The 21,745-nt window shown below is 46.3% G+C and overlaps 1 protein-coding gene across 1 annotated transcript in view; it reads left to right on the top strand.

The window, feature by feature from the left end:
- LOC137886738 (SH3 and cysteine-rich domain-containing protein 2-like) overlaps nucleotides 1-19,799 on the top strand; it is a 21,328-nt gene extending 1,529 nt beyond the window's left edge. The window contains exons 2-11 of the mRNA XM_068729334.1: nucleotides 7,690-8,041; nucleotides 8,712-8,806; nucleotides 14,457-14,541; nucleotides 14,795-14,907; nucleotides 15,017-15,080; nucleotides 15,610-15,665; nucleotides 16,188-16,276; nucleotides 17,089-17,140; nucleotides 18,170-18,307; nucleotides 18,547-19,799. Coding sequence (XP_068585435.1) covers nucleotides 7,690-8,041; nucleotides 8,712-8,806; nucleotides 14,457-14,541; nucleotides 14,795-14,907; nucleotides 15,017-15,080; nucleotides 15,610-15,665; nucleotides 16,188-16,276; nucleotides 17,089-17,140; nucleotides 18,170-18,307; nucleotides 18,547-18,645 — 1,143 coding nt within the window. The 3' untranslated portion in view covers nucleotides 18,646-19,799. The remainder of the gene's footprint in view (nucleotides 1-7,689; nucleotides 8,042-8,711; nucleotides 8,807-14,456; nucleotides 14,542-14,794; nucleotides 14,908-15,016; nucleotides 15,081-15,609; nucleotides 15,666-16,187; nucleotides 16,277-17,088; nucleotides 17,141-18,169; nucleotides 18,308-18,546) is intronic.
- The last annotated feature ends 1,946 nt before the right edge of the window (nucleotides 19,800-21,745 follow it).

The raw sequence follows: 21,745 nt of genomic DNA, 5'->3' as shown, positions 1-21,745 counted from the left end.
AAACAAAGATGGACTTATTGTTGCTGTTTGATCTTTCTTGACAGAGAGTGGGGCTGAGCTTCAAACTGAGACAATACATCCACCTTAATCTCCTGCATCCCATTTGCTTTTCTTAACCACGTGGAATGAGCTTCGAGAGCTTCCCTAATTGCAGCAACAAATCTCATTAACGTCTGCTTTTTGTCGGGTCATCGCTTACAGGGACCCTGAAACGAGCCCGGCTGGACGGACGGGGGCCTCTTGCTTTTTTTTTTTCTTCTTTACAGACAAACAGAATGGACGGTGGGCGTCGAGGTGCCGCGTGGATTTACGAGCCAATCAGCTCTAGCAGATGTTTGCTGTGTCTCGCTGGGGGCCCCCGGGGGTCATAATTCACACAAACGGTCGTCCGGGCAAAAAAACAAAACAAAAACCGGACCGGTGGAGGAAGCAAATCCTCCGAGCTGCGTCTGTGTTTGCCAGGCCACCGCTGCACATCCCGCAGAAGAGAGATGACATGTGAGCTACAACGGTGGGCTCTGTTTTCAGAGCAGTCTGCTCACGGGCATCTCTGGAGCTTCACTTGTTTCACTCTGTCACTCTCAGTCCTCTACATCGCTGTATTCCTTTCATAACTATTTCAACACTTTCCCTCTTTTGCGTTCGTGTCTCTCTCTTTCTCTGCAGTCTTTCTCATCTCTTCATCAGCTCTCTCTCTCTGTCTCTGTCTCTCTGTCTCTCTCTGTCTCTCTCTGTCTCTCTGTCTCTCTCTCTCTGTCTCTCTCTGTCTCTCTCTGTCTCTCTGTCTCTCTCTCTCTCTCTCTCTCTCTCTCTCTCTCTCTCTCTCTCTCTCTGTGTCTCTCTCTCTCTCTCTGTCCCGGCCGTCCCTCGGCTCTCAGAGTGTTTATTACAGCGATAAGTGGGCCCACCAGCTTTCTAGAGTGCTTCTAATAGATGCCGTGACAGAGAACGAATAGTTATTCCACCTCCTACACCTGCGGGCGAGGTGACAGGTATTGTTATTATTATTCCTCTCTAATCACTCGGAGAGCGTGCCATTCAATTGTCGAGGTACGGTGAAGGAGACGAGGAGCTTGGAAAGACAAAGCGACGGTTCAAGGAACACTTCACCCGCAAAATGATCATTCGTGTGTCGGTGACTCACTCCGCCTTGCCTTGAATTGTTGCCTCCGCAGTGAACAAGGAGTCAAAAGAGCAGAGGAAAGTGTTGGTGAATGGAAGTGAATGGAGGCTGCGTTAAACAGCAGGACCTCATCAAGACATCTCGGGATCAGAAACGGTTTATTGACAAGTATGTTACACACACACACACACACACACACACACACACACACACACACACACACAAGGAGTTTAATAAACATAATGCAATAGAAAGAGACATAAGTTAAAAAAGCAAATGTTGTCGTCTTTGGACAGAGTCAGGCTAGCTGTTTCCCCCTGATTCCAGTCTTTATGCTAAGCTAAGTTAGCCGGCTGGAGCTTCATGTTTACACTTTCGTGTTTCCCAAAATGTGGAACTATTGCTTTTGAACTCTGCGTTGTTTATTAGTGGAGGAGATGAGAGGCGTGCACAGAATCGTACGTGAAGTTTAATATTCAGACGGTGGGCGTTGGTGCTGATAATGCACGGTGGTGCTGTGCTCCGGTCCTTCACACAAAGATGTTTTTATGAGGTGAAATGATGGCTTCTCTCTAACTCTGCCCTTCACACTCACTTCCTCAGAGCTCTCCTCTCTTCGTCGAATGGATTTCTTTCTCTCCATTTCGAGTAGGCCTTTCCTTTCTCTGTTCTATTGACTGTGGTCCATTTTAAGTGAAACCCAACACCTTGTCTTACCCTCCTGCAGTGTCTTCTTTCCCCACAGCTCCGAGTGTCTGAGCTGGCGATGGTTTCCATAAAGGTGGTTTAACTACAGGATAGCCAGCCTGAGGTCCTGCAGGAACGAGAGACACAGAGAGGAAGAGGAGAAGGGTGAAGTACAAGTGTGAGGAGGAGGAGATAAGCATCTATTAAAGAGAAGAGGCGAGTGACTGAAGACTAGAGTAGGGTGGCCAGTTCAGTCAGTTAAAGCCAACAACAGTATGTTCTTCTTTTTTTGATTTGATTGATTTGTTATTTCTTCAGTTCATGAAACGCATCATTAAACAAACGTGTAGCAGTAAAGTAGAGAATGATGCCGCTTCATCTCCTTAGCTTTGGACAGGTTTGGACTGCGGTGACGGTTCAGGTCCTTTTGGTTAACGTCTGAGGTCCTACGTCAGGAGGTGTCTAAAGTTCTGCACACGATCCTACCGCGTGTTTCTGAACGAAGCGCGTTCCGCCTCCTCGTGTGTGTTTCCTCCGTGTCGCTGCTGTCAGGAGGACGCATCGCTCACTCCTGACAGATCGTGATACGTTTGTGTTTCTGCTGCCAGAATGATCGACTTGTGACGCAAACCGTACAGACGAAGGGTTACAGAGAGCCGGCGAAGGAGAGAGGCGCTCATGGTGACCCAGCACTGTCTGGATTAACGATGAAGTCATTGAATCACCGTCCTTCATTGAGTTCTAAAATGCTGCTGATGCAGCAGAATCCCATGTGTGGTGTCGGGGTGAGAGCGGAGTCATTGGGGAACAAACATGGCCTTTTATCTCGTCCTTTGTTTGGTGCTGACCTCGGGGTGATGCTTCAGGGACAGCGGACTGCAGAGCTTCTATTCGTCTCCTGAAAGGCAACGCTGTTTAATGCAATCGAGTAGAAAACAAAATACATATTTCTGACGTCCAGCTCCGAATGGACGACTCGCGTTGAGGAAAAGTGCACGTGTGTACAGCTTTAAGACTTCTTTAATATTTAATGGCAAGTAAGTTACTGGCTTGACACGAGCATTTAATTGTTTCAGTTAATCGGCCCCTCATTTATCTGAAGCAACGATTTCTGAATGTAGAAGTCAATTGAGGAGGTTGTGCTTTAAATATGAATATTGTCCTGAATTAGATGTAAATTAATGTAGAAATATATATTACTGTATGGTAGCAGTTATAGGGCCGAGAAGGCAGCTCAAATTAAAAAGCGACATCAGTAACCGATCCTTTAGAATTCCTACGTTTCTAATCTGGAAGATCATAATTTGATCTGTGTTTAATGTGAGACAGCACGGCCCTGGTGAGCGATCAAAGGGTAACCGCATTGTTATGAACGTCTCACTGATGTTCCTCAACCGTTACCTAATGCCACCTGCAACAGCTCCTCGTGCAGTTAAGCCCCTTTTTAAACGGCTGAATGAGGAAGCTTCTTTACGCCGCACACTCGGCCCGGCAGCTTGTGAGCCGGTGAAGTCTCGTGCATCACCAGGAAACAGGCCTCCAACCCTACGGACGGGTGTTCAGGAGCCCCATGAGGAGTCGTGACGATGAGAAGAGGATCCGACGCTTTTAGGTTCATTTCAGGCTCCTCGTCCCGTCTGATAAACCCTTCAAATGAAAGCCTTGTTTTAGCTCGTCCTCCCCCCGTCTGTGAGTTTTGTAATCGCCTCGATCTATATTCTCTGGAGTAATAAAGTGCCGATGTGACTCGAGTAATTTGGAAAGTAATGCGGCGCGTATCAAAAGGAGCCATATGTCTGACTAGAGCGACCTCTCAGGCGCTTTAAAACTGCTGCACCGGATTAACGTCATTCCATCAGAATGTGATTCTTCAATACATTGACAAAGATACCGACTTCTCCATCCTAGAGGTTTGATTTAAAGAAACAGTCAGTTCTCAATTCATTCCAGACCCTCCGCTGCAAACTTTCCTTTCGCACAAAAGGTCACGTTAGTGAAAGCGTGCCGCTGGAACGACGCCCGATGAGGCCTTCGTTCATTTAAAGCTCCAATCTCCTGTGTGCACAGTAATATTTTTAATATACTTCTTTTTTTAAATTTTAATATCGTGAGCAGCTAGAGATGTCCCGTGGAAAACAACCCCGCTGCTGTGGGCATGTTATGAGCAAGAGCTGGCAGACGTCAGGGAGTAATTTGCTCAACCGTCTTCCAGCTAAACGAGTACTTTTCCTCACAGAGAGACGGGTGGGAACCGGTGCGTTTAGCCTTTTACGTTTAAATACCGTCATCGTAAACCCAACCAGCATTTAGGAACACGCTGGAATAACATGCTCAAAACACACTGTACACATTGTAGGAATACGAGCGATGAATTCTGGATCATACAATGTATTTTTAGCCGTTCGTGTTTCATCAATTATTAGACCGCTATACAGCTCTCAACCGTGCAGCATGCTGCTGTGTAGTGGTTGTGCATATTAAGGCACAATGGCAGCTCTGCTCATAGATGAAACAAGCATTCTTATTCAAACCAGGCGTATATATATAATATATACATATACATATATAAGTATATGTATATATATATATCGTAATAAGTGCCAGAGGACATGCGCCCACAGTTTGGCAGCTGAAGCTACTGGCAGATATTAAATGACAGGATTGCTATTGTTTCATGTCTTTATCTTTTTATTTCTGTGATTACAGTCACCATGGATACGTTTGATACTATGCATCACAGCCGGATTGATTATGAATAAAAGACAAAGTTTAATCCTCCTTCCAGAAGACTGCTTCACCTGTGTGTGTGTATGTGTGTGTGTGTGTGTGTGTGTGTGTGTGTGTGTGTGTGTGTGTGTGTGTGTGTGTGTGTGTGTGTAGTGGCAGCAGGACGACTTCTCAGCCTTTCACAGGCATCTTGTGTGAACCCCCCCCCCCCCCCCCACTGCTTAATCATTAATATACCCAGGCATTCCACACAACGGCCTATTTATAGACACCTTCACCAAACATCCCTATGCTCTGTGCTCATTTTCGATCGTCTGTCAGAGGAGAAAGGGCCCCGGTGCTTTTTTGGCTTTCAGAGAGGAGTGGGGTGGGTGGTGCTGATGGAGTCGGTCTATCTCTCCTCTCACAGTTGTACCTTTTTCTTTCATTCTTTACTGCTCGAGCACGCCCCGCTACGTTCACTGCGATGGGCTAATTGCCGTCAGTAGTTCGGAGTGCGATCGGTCTCCGGTTCTGTGATCCATAAATAGACTTTTCAAAAACCTTGCAGAGAGACGCAAGAGGGCCACGGAGAAGAAATCTAGAGATGTGCATTCATTAGAGCGCATGCTTTTTGATTTCTGTTCTGTTTCCAGCCGAGGATGTTACGGATATAAGTGGGAAAAAACCACCAGAAGCTGTGCTAGCACACACACACACACACACACACACACACACACACACACACACACACACACACACACACACACACACACACACACAATAAGAGTAAACCATGTAATGATGGGAGATAATCAGGATAGTGGTGTGATGCCCTGCAGCTCCCAAATTTGAGAAAGTCAGCATGCTACGATCATGATTTTGCTGTATTAGTACGTGTACTGTGCACTTATAGTAAAATAGAGACACTTTCTAGTGCACTGGGCAGCACAGCGCTTCAAACCACCTCAGTGTTTGAAGCGCTGTGCTGCCCAGTGCTTCTCTAAACAAGCTTCTCTAAATGTGTTAAAGACCACAAAAGGTCAAGCCCTGCTTTTATGATCCGATCCCTCTGACAGATTATAGGCTCTTTACCACACTGGAGGTTGCACGTACTGGCTTAACCCGATCACAGCGAGCCCACCAAACTCCTCTCAGCTGACAGTTTGAAGCTGGTCGGAGGAACACAAAAACGTGCGAGGAAGAACTGACCTTGGTCCTGAATGTGAAACCACAACTGTACATGGCCCAAAGTGTTTTTGAGCAATTCATTTAAAAACCAAGGACATTAACATGAAGAGTTTGGAACCTGTCTGCAGGGGTTTGCTCCCGTCAGTGACGTCGACCCCTGATGTCGGGCAATGAGGCCCGGCTCATAGACGGTGTTTCAGCTGTTGGAAGGGGTTCCTGTCACGGCTCTATGAAGGCCAGTTGGGCTTCGACTTGTGCATCAATTTGACGTAGCAATGCCCAGACCAAAAGTACACAAATGAACAAGGCTGTCCACATACTTCTGGCCACTCAGTGTAAATCATCTTGGCCTATTGTCAAACTGTGAAGGTGCTTCTTTTGTACACTTTGCTCATAAAACTCCTTTTCTGGACTATTTTCTTTGGCGGTATCTTGGAGTAACTTTTTACAGGACAGGATGAATGGGATTGTGTAGCTATAGATCCACTGATGAATCGTATCAAACTGCACACTTACATTTTATTTGTTCAGTAATTGTTTATCACTCTCTTCGGTGCAGGTTGGTGGTTACGACATTGATCGTAATGGAAGCTAAATTGAGTGGTTGACTGGCACAAGTCCAATATTCATGATCAGTCGACGCTCTAAAACGACTTAAATACATCCGGCGTTGAACATGCGTTTTGTTTTCATCTTCGGATGAGTCCTCTGCGCTTCTTTAATCTGAGTAACAGCTCAGGGAGGTGTGTATATTTAGCTATTGATTATCAGTCATGTGTTGCCTAGACCGTGCCTACAGACATTGTTACTCCCCCCCGAAACTGGAGCAAAGACCGGCCTTCACCACCGAGAAGATTAACAAAGTCAGACAAGTTAGAAATGTAACGGAGAGGAACATCCATTACCGGATGGGCCACCGGTCGAGCCAAGAAAAGGCCATTAAGGAAAGCATGGACTCAGCTCCCTGTAGAAAAACATTTACGAGAGGCTCTCGCTAATGGGTCAACAGAGAGGACTCTTTCATCACTCAAACTAATTGGCATCTGTGAATCCGTAGCTTAAGGAAGCAAAAGAGGGACAGACTCGATGCCATCGATCCGATTTTCTGCGAAAGGAGCGAGATGGGTTTTTACCGCGGCTTTCAGCGCTACAAAGAGGATGCTACCTTTTTTTTGTAGAAGAGGAAACGTCACGACAAGCAAAAAAAACCAAATCCCTAATTAAATTGTGTAACTTTGAAGTCGGAGGCAGGTCTCTGCTTATCAACCCAGTCGCTAACACAGACGGCTAATGAGCTCTGTGTAACTGGAGGAGGCGCTCTATTACGTCCCGGCCCTCATCCTCCAGGCATGTCTGTTGATGTACGAGTCCACAAGCAGGTCTTTCTTCCATACGTCGGATCCCATCGCTCCCAAGTCCCCCGTAATTGTTTGGTCATTATCAGTTCCTCTCTTTACTGTAGCCCAAAGCGCTGGAGGGCAAAGCATGCGGGGAATCGGGGGGGGAGGCCCGGCGAAGAGTCAAAGATAAACGCAGTGTTTGCCGTGCATCACTGACTGGTGCGGGCCGCTCAATAAAACTAATCAAACGTGAATTTTAAAGCCTATTGACGCGGCGTGGATTCGCTGGGGATGGCAAAATTTGCGATCTAAAGGAAAGAGGTGGGAAAAAAAAGCTGAAGATGGATGTTCCGCAATCCAGCCTGGCATGGCGAGGACGGTCGGAGGGTAGAGCTGACAGGCCGTTAGTTAAGCGATTTCTCAAACGCTGCACATTCCCTCGAGCTGGAAACTTCTTCTTCTGTCATTTCAGAAGCCTCTTCTGCTTGGAGTGCTTACTGAGGGTTTCTCTGACTTCCTTTAGTGGATGTATTTCGCTGTTTTCAGTTAATGCGTCCTCCTTCCTCTGAAACAGAAGCGCGTTTCTCCTTTTGAACCAGTTGTAATTTGACATATTTTCTTCTCGTTTTCTTTGTCTTCCAGTTGCAGCGGTTGAAGCGCTCCCTGTCCTTCAAATCAGTCATGCGCAGCAAGAGCGTGGACAACTTCTTCCAGCGCAGCAACGGCGACTCCCGCCCTCCCTCGGCCCTGATCGCCTCACCTCCGCCGCCGCCATCTCCTCCCCCCGTCTCCGAGTCCCCCCTGGCCTACGAGCGCTCTCCGTCCCATTCCCCGTCTACCAGCCCCGACCCCTCGCTGTCGTCGCGCTCGCCTTCCATCAGTCCCTCGAAATCGAAGCCGAAGTCTCAGGCCCAGCCGGTCAAGACCCACTGCTTCCAGGAGCACGTCTTCCGTAGGCCTGCCAGCTGCCAGCGATGCAAACACATGATCCAAGGTAGGTCAGTCGAGCCGGGTACTTCGGAACCAAGCTCTGTGGTCCAATCGTGTTGACGCGCCTCCTCGGGGAGTTGTATCTCCTTCTCTTACAATTGGCACGCTGACCATTTTTTTTAAGCCGTTCATGAAAACCAAGTCAGTAGAACGGGTCTGAGGTCTCACCAGAATACTCAGCTACTTCACTGTGCACACACAGAGCAGTCCACTAGAAACATATGCATGCAGAACATGAAGCATGCAAGTGTCAAAACCGATAGTTAGACAGTCTGTGAGGCTAAACTAAACTCGGAACAATTAAAATTCAGTTACAAAGCATCTCTGGAGAGTCTTTTTAGTTGTTTGAAGCACCTACAATTGCGATTCCTTTACAGCATGAAGACTGGAAAACAGTCACAAAGCTGGAAAATGTGGTTTGTGAACACCACTGATGAAAAAACTGGCAGAAAATGCAGCGTTTCACTCACTAATTAAACAAAAGATAAAACCACTCTGGACCGGTGACGCTGAGTGGCAACAAATAACCAACGTTATCTCCATTGCGATCACCATCACCGCACCTGATTTTGCGGTTTGCAGTGGTCTTAACCTGTTGCTGGTGATACACATATATCGACAGCCGTCGTCAGTCTACTCCGATGTGTTTGACGTGAATCTTCTCGTCTCTACAGGGAACTCCAAGCAGGGGCTGCGCTGTAAAGCCTGTAAGCTGGCGACCCACCTCTGGTGCTCGTCGGAGCTCTCCCAGCAGCCCTGTAACGGCAAGGTAAGAGCACCTCGGACAAGACTGATCGTTAAGTCTCACTGCCACGCACTACGCACCTCTGTGAAGTCTTTACTGCCCACGTTAGATACATAGCAACACTTGAGTGTCCGCCGGCGATGGGACACCCAGAGATGTGGTCTTCTAGCGTTAACGGAGGTGTGAAACTCTTGAGATGCTGTTCCAAAATCTTCCAAAGGTTGCTAGACGTGCTACCTGCTCATTGAGACAGTAGAGGAAATATAATACAATACCTCATCTCATCTTCAACCGCTTATCCGGGGTCGGGTCGCGGGGGGGGGGGGCAACAGCTCCAGCAGGTGGACCCCCAAACTTCCCTTTCCCGGCCAGCTCTGACTGGGGGGATCCCAAGGCGCTCCCAGGACCAGTTTGGAGATATAGTCCCTCCGCCTGGTCCCGGGCCTCCCTCGGGGGTCTCCTCCCAGCTGGTCGTGCCTGGAACACCTCCCTAGGGACAATATGACAATATGTGTAACATTAGTCTTGATCATATTTCATCACATTGGAATAAACTTGTTCTTACGTTCTCTTATTGTAGTGTCACTGTAGTTCCTCGTTTCTCCTGACACCTGTCCCTGACTTGTGAAAGGGAATGCCACCCTTGAAGGGACAACTCTCATTAGCATAATACTCTTAGTCAATGGTGAGGGCAGCTGTGTGTTAATTAATGATATTAAATTCAATGTGCCCTTGTTGCTTTGCTCATTCAGTACAGTCATCTCCCAGTAGCCAGGCTTACCAACGGGCAAAACGTCGTTTTTACAAAGTTAAACACATTTTGCATATTTCGCGTATTTGTTTGTCAAATGTGCTGGGAATGCACGAGTTCGACTAACCCAGAATGCATTGTGTCAGCAGAATTAAACAGCATCTGGATGGCGTAATTGTCTGCTGGCGTGGCCTTTTAGTCCCGGTAATGTGCTTAGCCTCAAAGCCCCCCGTCTTGTGAGAAGAGGATAAACGGCAACCGGCAGAGACACAAACAACGTAGAGGTTATAAATGGAATGTGGGTTGACCGGGGCTTTCAACGGCAGACTGACGCACTGTTAAATGTGAGAAAGGGCAGCGGTGGGCTCGTGTTATCTCCCAACTCTAAATGCCATAAAAGGAGCAGCTGAGGAAGATGACACTGATGAAGTTCCCTCAGCCTTTTTGTCCTTCCTGCCGCATGTGCTGCTCTTCCTCTCTCTCTCTCTCTCTCTCTCTCTCTCTCTCTCTCTCTCTCTCTCTCTCTCTCTCTCTCTCTCTCTCTCTCGTCTGGGTGCTACATTTCCTTCCTCCCCTCTCAACTCTGTTGGAAAAATCAATATCTCTCTGTACCAGCTGGTCCGGCTAATTCAGTGTGAAATGCAGTGTGTTTGGGAACGCTCACAATCCCCTCGAGCATGTGACACGGCCGGCTCTCGCCAAGCCTTCGGCGGTGTCCTTTTGTTTTTTCTCCGATCACCGCTCACTCATCAAAGCGAGGATTAGGCGTTTCACCGACGCCGGATGGAGTGCGAAGCTCCTTCTTATGGACCTACGTAACTCGAGGTCCACGAGGTTCACCGACTTCTCAACCAACGTGCGTCATCCGAACCTTCTGTCCGCAAAACGGTTGAAGTTTTAGCTCTATCGTATTCGATGTGCTGCACAAGTACTTCTTTTATTTAACTTCCATCATACACATTTTAATGAGCTGGATTGTAGGTTTTCTGAGTAGAACTGTCAAGGGACTCTGGGGATGACTTGAGGACAGACAGAGCAGTGATGGAGTTGCTGCAGAGAGAACAGAGTTCATTAGAGAGCAGGAGGAGCAGGAGGAGCAGGAGGAGCAGGAGGAGCAGGCCCATCTTAGCGTGCAAACACTAAATGAAGTCATTCACAGAAGGTAACTAACTTAGTACTGTACTTAAGTACACTCTTCAGGTATTCGTAGCTTTCCTATGTTACTTAATACTTCATAATAATCAATCATAAAATGTCATATACTATTAAAACACTATGAATGGTACCATATTACATGGTGTGTACTTTTAGTTTTGATGACTTGCTAACTTCTACTTGTAACCGTATTTGCACAGTGAGGTTTTGCTACTTTTACGTCCCACTGATGATTCATAATAGAGATTAAAAACACACCATTAAGCCGGCATAACTTGCACAAGCTAGAGTAAAGAGTAAATTAGTGTAATTAAAAATGAAAAAGGAGAATATCGATGACTGCAGCTCCTCTGGCTCGCTCTTCAACCCATTTGCTGAGTGCACCCACATATGACCGATTGCTTTAGAAAGAAATGTCCAGAATCAAGCGTTTGAAAATGTCTTTGGACTCCTGACAACATTCTGCTGATCAATGTTAATTAAACTTAAAGATGCCTACGCCTTTGATTAAAGAAATAGGCCTGCTGAGCGCTGCACAAAAGAATTGCTTCTGCAGGAAAAGCTTTGCACTCGCAAACCGTCTCCTTCAGAGTCCGGATCTCAACTGACCGAAGGGTTAGACTTCAGCTGCTCTGCTCTCTTTAAACTGTCCACTCGTGCTCCACAGTCAGCATTACTGTACGTTGATATGTACGGGTAGGAGAAGTGTTTGACTAGTGCATGTGGAAGGGATGTTTTCGAGGTTGCTAACGCTAAGGAAACGATAAGGGATCATATCATATCGGTGAAGAATTTTCCAAGTTAATGGTAGATATCCTAATAACCTTGTTGGTAATTTTGAAGTTGTACGTCTATATTAGAGGCCGTGGTTCTCAGCAGGAAACCGGTGGATTGCTCACTCCGGGTAGGGAATGAGTCCTTACCCCCAAGTGAAGGAGTTCAAGTACCTCGAGTGAGGGAACAACGGAACGTGAGATTGGCCGGACAATCGGAGCAGCTGGGGCGGTACTGCAGTCGCTCTACCGCTCCGTTGTGACGAAAAGAGAGCCGAGCCGCGAGGCAAAGCTCTCTATCTACCGGGCGATCTTGGTTCCTACCCTCACCTGTGGTCATGTGGACCGGGTCACGACCGAAAGAGTTAGATCGCGGGTACAAGCGGCCGAAATGGGTTTCCTCAGGAGGGTGGCTGGCGTCTCCCTTAGAGATAGGGTGAGAAGTTCGGTCGTCCGTGAGGGACTCGGAGTAGAGCCGCTGCTCCTTTTGCGTGGAAAGGAGCCGGTCGAGGTGGTTCAGGCATCTGGTGAGGATGCCACCTGGGCGCCTCTCCTAGGGAGGTCTTCCAGGCACGACCGGCTGGGAGGAGACCCCGAGGGAGGCCCGGGACCAGGTAGAGGGACTATATCTCCAAACTGGTCCTGGGAGCGCCTCGGGATCCAGTCAGAGCTGGATGATGTGGCACCGGGAAAGGGAAGTTTGGGGTGTTGCCCCCCGCGACCCGATCCCGGGTAAGCGGTTGAAGATGAGATGAGATGAGAAGTCTATATTATCATTGCGTCATTAGTAAGAAGTAGATACGTTCTTAAGAAAACCCACTGTTCAGTGTGGAGGTGAACTATGTGTTCTCTGACAAAGGAGACGAAGAAGAGATTCTGGGCAGATTCTGGGTCACGCTCCCTCCGAAACCTTAAAGCAGTGTTTCACTTTTGGATGACTTCTGTACTTCGACACTCACAAGGTCTCCCAAACCGCCACGGCACGTCATTTCATATAAATACGTTCTTTTACTGTGACTTTCAGACACAAGCATGCAAAATGTTTACACCAGCAGCATGCGTGTGTTAATACAAGTATCGCCTGGATAAAAGGCAGTTCAACCTCTGAACGAACCACAGGTCGGCAGAGAAGACGTCTGAAAGATGAACGACGTTTTTCTGATGGCATATTCGTTATCAGGTATCACTTACAGTAACACGGATGAAAGGAGATGCAGAGATTAAAGCCCAGATCCTATCTTTATAAACCGTGTCTATATTTGGAGAACACAGAGCGGATTCATCACGGCGTCTGTCAAACACAGGACTTTGTAATTGTGTCTCTCGGACTGATGAGTCCTGTTCCGTAGCCGATCCTGTTCTCTTGCTAAAGAAAGAAGACGTTCAGACCGCATGGGTGAAGGAGAGGAGAACGCTTTAGTCCCGCTCTATTAGACGTGTTGGGTGGACAATCTCCCCATTAAAACTAATGGAGAGTGTATTATTGTCCACCATCCGTAGATCATACCAGCTGATCTACGTGTGTCTGTTAACGTTTTCATTTTTTAGATTACCGTCAGGCTTATGTTTTCTGTTATTTGTTGGCCATGCAAAGACATTTACTGCACCTGTGATTTACTGCCGATGCCAGGTGTGACATTTATTTAAGTTCCTTTTTTTTTTTTTTTTATCGCTGTTGTTTGAGACGCTCATCCACAGTCGGTGTGTTATCTGGAGGAGACGGCGGGTTTGTTAGAGAGCCAACGGTAGAGAGATGAGGGAAGAGAGGGAGGAGCCAAAGTTTAACCCTGACCTCAATCTCCTCCTAACCTTAAAAAGTGATTCATGCCTAACCTTCACTGTACGTGAATCACATGTTGGTATACATGCACAGATATTATAGCAGAATAACTTAGTTTCAATTTAGTCATTTCATTTTTAAACTGTGGAAAACTGTCCGATTCACAGTATTTTACAATATAATTTTAAGTGTATATGTATAGTGAATGACTGAGATGTGAGATGCATTACCTTTTACAGTTTGTTCTACAACAGCACACTGTAAAATCACAGTTTAAAACCGTAATTGTACAGCAACCTACTGCTTCATCAAAGTAATTGTACTGTGATTTACGGCTGTAAAAAGTAATGCGACGAGTTTAATCCTTAGAATTTTAAATCAGACGCATGTTTTCACTGGACAGGAAGGGTGTGAAGAATAGTCATAGAATATTTCCCTTTGAGATATAGTGAAGTATAAAAATGTATAAAATGTAAATTCTTGAGTAAAGTACCTTGAATTTGTACTGAAGTACAGTACATCATTAAATGTACCTCCTTACATTCCACCTCTGTGTTTTATTGTGTCTTTTTTTATATTGCAGATTTCTTTATTACATTCATAAAAATAAATTAAACGAGTACCTTAATCCACATTTTCCCTCTCAAAGCGTTTTCTGAAATATATCAGCATTCATTTCAGTTGATACTTACTGTAGACCTCCTCTGAGATAACCACACAGCAAAATATCACATCCGCCCTTTGTCCTTTTTCTAGTAACGTTTCTCCTTCCACCATCCTCTCTCTCTCCTCTCCTGTCTCTCCTCTCTCTCTTGTCTCTCCTCTCTCTCATCTCTCTCCTTTCTCTCATCTCTCTCTCTCCTCTCCTGTCTCTCCTCTCTCTCCTCTCTTTCCTGTCTCTCCTATCTCTCATCTCTCTCCTCTCTCTCCTCTCTCTCCTGTCTCTGCTATCTCTCCTCTCTCTCCCCTTCCCTCTCCTCCCCTCTCCTCTCCTCTCTGTGTTCACTTCCTGAAGTTCAGTCAGAGTTTCTCCTCCTTCTTGTCACATGACTGTTGGTCTCATTAATGAAAATAATGATGTATTTTACCATCCGGCACACAAAGTTGACTTTTCCCCCCCGGGGCTCCTCGTCTCTCCCTCTCCTGTCTCTCTCCTGTCTCTCTCCTGTCTCTCCTCTCTCTCCTGTCTCTCCTCTCTCTCTTCCGGCTTGTCAGACGGGAGCGTTCAAGAGAAACTTCAGCTCTCCTCTGTTAACCAGTGATACTCTGGGCGTGGTCAGAGAGGCTCCTGCTGCCCAAGGTGAGTGATGGTAAAACAGTGATTCCTCACAAGACAAATAACTAAAATCTGAGGATGACTAATCACCGTGTCTGTGGCCTTCGATCCTATGGCCTCTGTGTGTGTGTGTGTGTGTGTGTGTGTGTGTGTGTGTGTGTGTGTGTGTGTGTGTGTGTGTGTGTGTGTGTGTGTGTGTGTGTGTGTGTGTGTGTGTGTGTGTGGGGGTATAGTGTCCGCTATAACCCTACCCGTGTTGCTCTGTGTCTGTGTGTAGAGGCGGATAACGGCATCGTGGACCCCGTGTACGAGGCGCTGCGCTACGGGACGTCGCTGGCTCAGTTGAGTCGCTCCAGCTTCAGCAGTATCTCAGAGTCGCCCTGTCACGAGGTATAAAAACACACATAAAAACCCCGGTCGGTCCTGTGAATTCATGTTGACATTAATCATACCGAGAATGTTGCTGACTTCGCCGGCTGCAACTCTTTCTTTACGACAGGAGGAGAAATTGCAAGACAAACTAGAAAACCAGCCAATAGCCGAAGAGGAGCACATCCCGGGAAGTAAGTAAATCATTTTCCTTTGAATTCTCCGTCTGATAATTGACTGTTTTTGCAGCTTTTAAGATAAACACTGGAAATACCTGAAAGGGACAGTTTGAAATCTTCGGAAATAAGCTTTTTTTTGCCCTTTTTCCGGGAGGCACGAGATTGATACCGCTGTCGTGTCTACTTCAGATATAAAGCTACTGGTAGCAGCTGGTTAGCTTAGCTTAACGCTACAGCTAGCCTCCCTATAATGAACACATTATATCTCATTTGTATCGTATTGTAGCCTCCGTCTTTAGTCCCAGGAGAAGGAATGATCTGTTTGTACTGCTGCCACTTACAGTAATGACCTTGACTTCTGCCTTCGTTCTGTTTGCCGCACAGAGAACTAGACCTCTCTGTGCACCTCTCCCTTTTTATTTCTTTATTTTTGCACCTGCACTCTTTTCCCTCGTTCTCTGTTTTTTTTTTACAATCCTTCTTCCTTTCACGCATATTGTCTTTCCTTCCCCCCTTTTTTTCTTTTTCCTCTCCGTCTCTCCAGTGCTCACCCCTCCTGAAAGTGAGAAGGCTGATTCAGAAGACAGGGTCAGCCTGAAGGTGTGTAGTCAGCACTCCTCTCTTCTTTCAGCCTCTTTTAGCATGCACTCTGTCAGCCCCTTCAGACTCTTCATCCTTTTCACTCAGTTTCAGACTCACCGTAAGAAAGCATGCAGATAACAATCTTCTCTCTCTCTCTCTCTCTCTCTCTCTCTCTCTCTCTCTCTCTCTCTCTCTCTCTCTCTCTCTCTCTCTCTCTCTCTCTCTCTCTCTCTCTCTCTGTGCTCTGTGTCTGTCTGTCTCTCTCTCTGTCTGTCTCTCTCTCTCTCTCTCTCTGTCTGTCTCTGTCTTTCTGTCTCTGTCTGTCTGTCTGTCTGTCTGTCTCTCTCTCTGTCTGTCTCTCTTTGTCTGTCTCTCTCTCTGTCTCTCTCTCTCTCTCTGTCTCTTTATCTCTTTCTCTTTCTCTGTCTCTCTCTGTCTGTCTCTCTCTCTCTCTCTCTCTCTCTCTCTCTCTCTCTGTGTCTCTCTGTGTCTGTCTCTGTCTCTCTCTCTGTGTCCTTTGCTACTCCCTCTTTTCATCAGACTCCTAAGAAAGTAGAGGTCCACTCCATCCACACATATGTGGCTCTCTACAAGTTCCTGCCTCAGGAGAAGAATGACTTGGAACTACAGTCAGTCCAATTTCTTTGCATACTGTACTGATTGTGTACATGAGAGGCATCAGATGAAACAGGAGGGAGGGTGTACCTGGCCAACATTTACTGACATTCACACACCATCTGCCTCCTCAGCGGGAGTGCTGTAGGGAGGGGGGGTTGCAGGGTTTGTATTGGGAGGGGGGGGGGGGGGGGGGGGTGCTGGGAGCCCGGGGAGGACAAACCACTGCGTTGAGTGTGTGACATGGAGTCTTTGTATGTTAGTAGGTGCAGGAAACTGCTGAGTGTGGTACGACACCCACCACTAATCTGGAGGATGCGTCTGTGCAAGAGGAGCGTGCACGAGGTGTTTTGCCACGTGCACGGAACAGTTTCCTCTGAGAAAAAAAAAAATAATGTCACGGTGACGGTTACAGTACTGTGCATAACACATGAAAAATGAGGTGGACTTCAGTGTGGAGTCCTACCTGACTACTCTTTTCATTTATAGGTGAGACTCACATTCAAAACATGATGTAAAAACTGACAGAATGCTACTTATTGTAACGTGATTATCATGTTTCTGTTTCATAATATTGTAGCTGTATATCTCGCTCAGGAAGCTAGAGGCAGCAGCCGGTTAGGTTTAGCTTAGCATCAAAGACTGTAAGATGCCTCCAGTCGTTTTGCTGAGCCGATGTTTGCTGGCCGTAGCTTCCTATTTAGCATACCGACATCAAGTCGGCAAGAAAGCATATTTCCCACAGACGTGGTGATAAATGCTTTAAAGGATTCTCTACAAGTCTTGGCTACAAGCCCTTTTGTTTGACTGTGTGTTTTCCCTCCAGGCCTGGCGACAGAGTTCAAGTCACAGATGACTCCAACGAGGACTGGTGGAAGGTGAGGAACAAAATATTTCAGGTGGACTTCAGTTAGACGGTGTTGTTCAGAGACGGTGAGACCACAGAGATGGTGGATGTGCTTAAAGGACAGCAGGTGAGGGTGTTAGAAGAGCTGCTCTATCATGAAGAGGAAAAGAGTTTTAATGAGGCATCTGAAGATTCTAACCTTCACCTAACCGAAGGACGGTCAGGTCTGTCAGCAGGGAAAAGTACCTAGACATCCACTTTAGTAAATACATAAATAACAAGCAGTATAACCATGTTTCTATAGATTATATCACTGGTGTACAAAGCCTGGAGACCTGTCCAGGGTGGCGCCCTGCCTTCGCCCCAATATCAGCTGGGATCTACTCCGAATAAATGTAAAAACAGCAGATATTTAAAGTACAACGTGGATGAATTAACTTTATTATTATAGCATTGAGAGTCATTTCCGCCCATGCAAACACATTAAATTACGCTTAAATCCCGCTCCTGCCATTATCAACGTAAACATGCCTCTGCTAGATGTGGAGGAGCCAACATCGGGACACAAAACAGCTAACTTGGCAACCAGAGGCTTTGAGCGTCTGATGAGAATAGACGGGGGATTAGGGCGCCGCAAATGCAGATGCTTTTTTTTTATTTTTGTTGGTGTAGTACTGACGTGACTAATTAGAGAACAAAAACTATCTTTTTATTTCTGTTTGTCAGCTAATTGTGATGTTTGTTTCCTTTTTAAAAAAATTCCAATGTGTTACCGTGATAAAAATGTGATGCATATTTTTGGCAACCGGCCAAGTAAACAGAAAAAATAATCTCATTGCGTATGCTCATCCGAGGACTGTAGTAGAAGATGTAAACAGGCAGACGGTTGAAATACGGTAGTTCCCGTTTGTCAACAAGGTGGCACATCGTGGCCTTAGTAGTCAGCGTCGTGAATCGCTGCACTGCAAGCAATTAAGAACCTTTTTTTCCCCCCATTTTAGCTGAAACAGAAAATATCTATTTATAACTGTGTGTGTGTGTGTGTGTGTGTGTTTACCAGGGGAAAAGCAGAGACAAGGTGGGATTGTTCCCGGCCAACTTTGTGCAGAGGGTCCGCCCCGGCGAGCGAGTGTGGAAGGTCACGGACGGTTTTCACGGCAACCGAGACGAAGGCCAGATGACTGTGAAAGAGGCCCAGGTGAACTCTCTCACACACACACACACACGCACACACACACACACACACACACACACACACACATTGGATGCATTAAACGTATGCAAATTCATGCAGAAAACTGCTGCGATTACAGAGGACAGCATGTTATGGCTTCCAATGCAGCTCACTTTTCGCCTCAGTCCACAAACTCTCTCACATTACTGAATGTCACTCGCTCCTCCTCCTGCTCCATGCTCCTCTCTCCCCTCCCTCTGTAGATCTGTGTGGGGAAGAGCGAGGAGGTTGACGGTTTCCTGCGGCTGAGCAGCGGGAAGAAGAGAGGCTCGGTCCCTGTGAAGAATCTGCTAGAAATATGACGGCGGCGCGTTTCTCCTTGACCCTCAGTTCGAAAAAAACAACGTTTCCTACGATGGAGGTGAACTCAGGAGTGTTTGCCCGACACCTCACCTGACCTCGCCAAACACGCACCCCCCCACCCCTCCAATAGAGTGGCAGTGAATCTGCAGCTTGACCGTACAACGACCCAGCTTTTTACTGCAGAAGCTTTTGAGACTTAAAGGAAGGGAGGGGGGGGGCTACTTCTCTTGTAGCACAAACTTTACTTTGTGTGGTTTTAATCCCACTCACAACAGAAATGTAGCATCATTGTTGAAGAGGATAGAGCGCAGGATGTCTGGCTACCTCACCAGCCGTTTCCGTTGGTCGTCCCTCTGCCGAAAAATGATGGGGGGAGGACGACCTCACTCTGATGTCGAGGAGCGTTCAAGAGTCTTCATTTCACCGTTTGTGTAGAGAAAACAAGACAAGTACGAGATTGTAGCTGTTTCTGATAGTGGCTTGTTTCATGAACTTTAAGAGATTTAGTAGATTTCAAGTGTGTGTGTGTGTGTGTGTGTGTGTGTGTGTGTGTGTGTGTGTGTGTGTGTGTGCGTGCAGACTGCAGCTCCCATCGTGCACACGTCTGCCTTCTTCATATGGGTTTATGATTTGCATATGTGTCACTCCTGCTCCGAATAGAAAGCGATTCAGGTATTACATTGTGTGTAAAGATCTAAAAAACAGTCTTCTATGCTACATCTTGATCCAATGAACATCACACACACACACACACACACACACACACTCACACTGGTATTTTATATATTTCAAACTGCTCTCCAGTGATTACATTACTGTACATTTTGTGCTTTTCACAGCTCCGATGTGAGGAATGCGTTGCGTTCCCCTCTGGGAGCTTCGATGACGCTCTCCCTGCACACAGATGTTTGTGGCTCGCTCTGTCCCGTGTAACTCTGAAACCAACCGCTACAATCTGCTTCCTGTCATTACAGTGTCAGCGTTGTTTATCTGTATGTGAAGTCCCGTTAATATTTGCCGTCGTATTGTTTTTTGTTTTTTTGTTGTACTACAACTCGAGGACGGTGTGACGTCTCCACTTTCTGATGCTTTTCTGGCACGGAAGAGCAGAGCATTCAGGCCGATGGGTAAAATAAACCAAACTCAGTGTTAATTGTCAAAACAGTGGTCCATCAGAAGGCATGTTCACGTCTTCAGCTGTCTGAAATGTGCTGGATTCTTACTGACGGCACATGCGATTACTTTGACGTAACTCTGAGAGACTGTTATTGTCTGTTATTTAAGGTCTAAAAGACCAAATCACCACACACCATTTGATTTATTGCTCATTGTGAACCATAAGGCAGTGACAAACTGCCTTTGTTGTGGCAATAACTGTAAATAAAGATATGACAGTATTTGTAAATAGCCTTATGAAAATACTATATATATATATATATATATATATATATGCTCTGAATAGCCCTCTGACCAGGAGGTTTGCAGCTATCCATGAGCCGACTAAGGGCATTAATCTCAGTTATATAAATTACAGGAGATCATTAGTTACTGTCCCACTTACCAATGTATGCATCCCTTTGCTCGATTACCATTCAGCCCTGTCAGCACAAATCTTTTCAAATACTATGCACAACAGTTCTAGTCGCTCACTTTATTTTGTACTCTGCTCAGACACACGTGTCTGTATATATATATATATATATATATATATATATACACACCTGTGTTTTTGCAACAGTTTGAATTTGGACTCCAGCTTTTACAAAGCGTCCATCTTGGATCGGTCGGCGCCGCGCTAATCCTAAACATTTACCTTCACCGGCTAGAACCGAGACCGGCTCAGGATCCGTATTTACCCAGGTGAACTCCCTTCCTCGTCTTAATGCACACTACCGGGCTAGTTCTTTGCATGGCTAGCTGCCCTTTGACCCTCACATCTCTCAATAAAGTCAGACAAACCGTCAAATTGTGTGCTCTCTTTATTTGATAGATAATTCACTCCGGTCTGTTCTTTGTGTGTACTATTTATTTTACTCCAGTCAATATCCCGTCCAGGCACTGGTCTTGATTGACACTGATCGGACTTTGTCCCGGGCATCAATTACTAACGCTGTCCAGCACACTTCTTCACCAGTTGATGTGATGAATGGCAGCGGGGTCGGGCCTCGTATGTCACCGCGTTTAATGGGTTTGTAGAAGACGTGAACCTAAACGGTGACCTCGCGGTGAAGGCCGCTCTCTTCCTACAGCTACAGATACTCATATCCTATTGATATGAGTATCATAAGTACGCATGCATTTGGTCCTATTTATTGGGAAACATTTTGACCTGACGTGGTAATCCATTCAATAGCTGTTGAGATATTTCAGCCCAAAGAAGTGGACTGACAGCTGCTAGCATGACGAGAAAACACCACGAAGAAAAAAAACATTTAAATGCTCCTTTTTTTTCATGCTTGCACTTTTTTCCTGTCATACACAAATTTACAGCTGAACGTCTGCACCTTCACCTCATATTCAATGTGTAATTTCCCACCTAAATTCATCATTTGAATCCCAGCAGAAGACGTCTCCCTTCATGGCCACAGAAATACACCGAGATCTTTCATGTGACATGACAGTGCCGAGCCTGAGAGGACTCCTTGTTCTTAATGACCATAAATAATGTGATTAACTCCCAATGAAATTAATTGGCAACGGAGAAGCTGCTGGCAGGCCATAGACTAAGCTGGCAAAGCGAGTGTTTGTGTGTGTGTGTGTGTGTGTGTGTGTGTGTGTGTGTGTGTGTGTGTGTGTGTGTGTCCCTGCTGTGGTGTGAGGAACATTTCTCAAATCATGACCCAGTTCTGTTATCAAATTGGATCAAATGTGATTTCCATCTCCGCAGAGAGAAAGACAGAGAGAGGGAGAAATGTGTGCAACTGGCAGAACATCTAGCTTCTCTTAAGTTTCATAAAAATCGCTGACTTTGGTGCCCATGATGGCGCGGTGCTCTCCACTTACTGTACCACTGAGCTCTCTCTCTTTGTCTCTCTCTCTCTGCTTCATGACTGTGAGCAGAGGAGGTTGAAATCCTTCTCTCAAATTCTCTTTCTCTGC

Source organism: Cebidichthys violaceus, unplaced genomic scaffold (genome assembly GCF_023349555.1).
Source record: "Cebidichthys violaceus isolate CVI_PGR_0920_01 unplaced genomic scaffold, fCebVio1.0.p SCAF_45, whole genome shotgun sequence".
In the NCBI taxonomy this organism is placed as follows: domain Eukaryota; kingdom Metazoa; phylum Chordata; class Actinopteri; order Perciformes; family Stichaeidae; genus Cebidichthys; species Cebidichthys violaceus.
The sequence above is the reverse complement of the archived record's forward strand: the minus strand, read 5'-3'. Positions and strand labels throughout refer to the sequence as shown.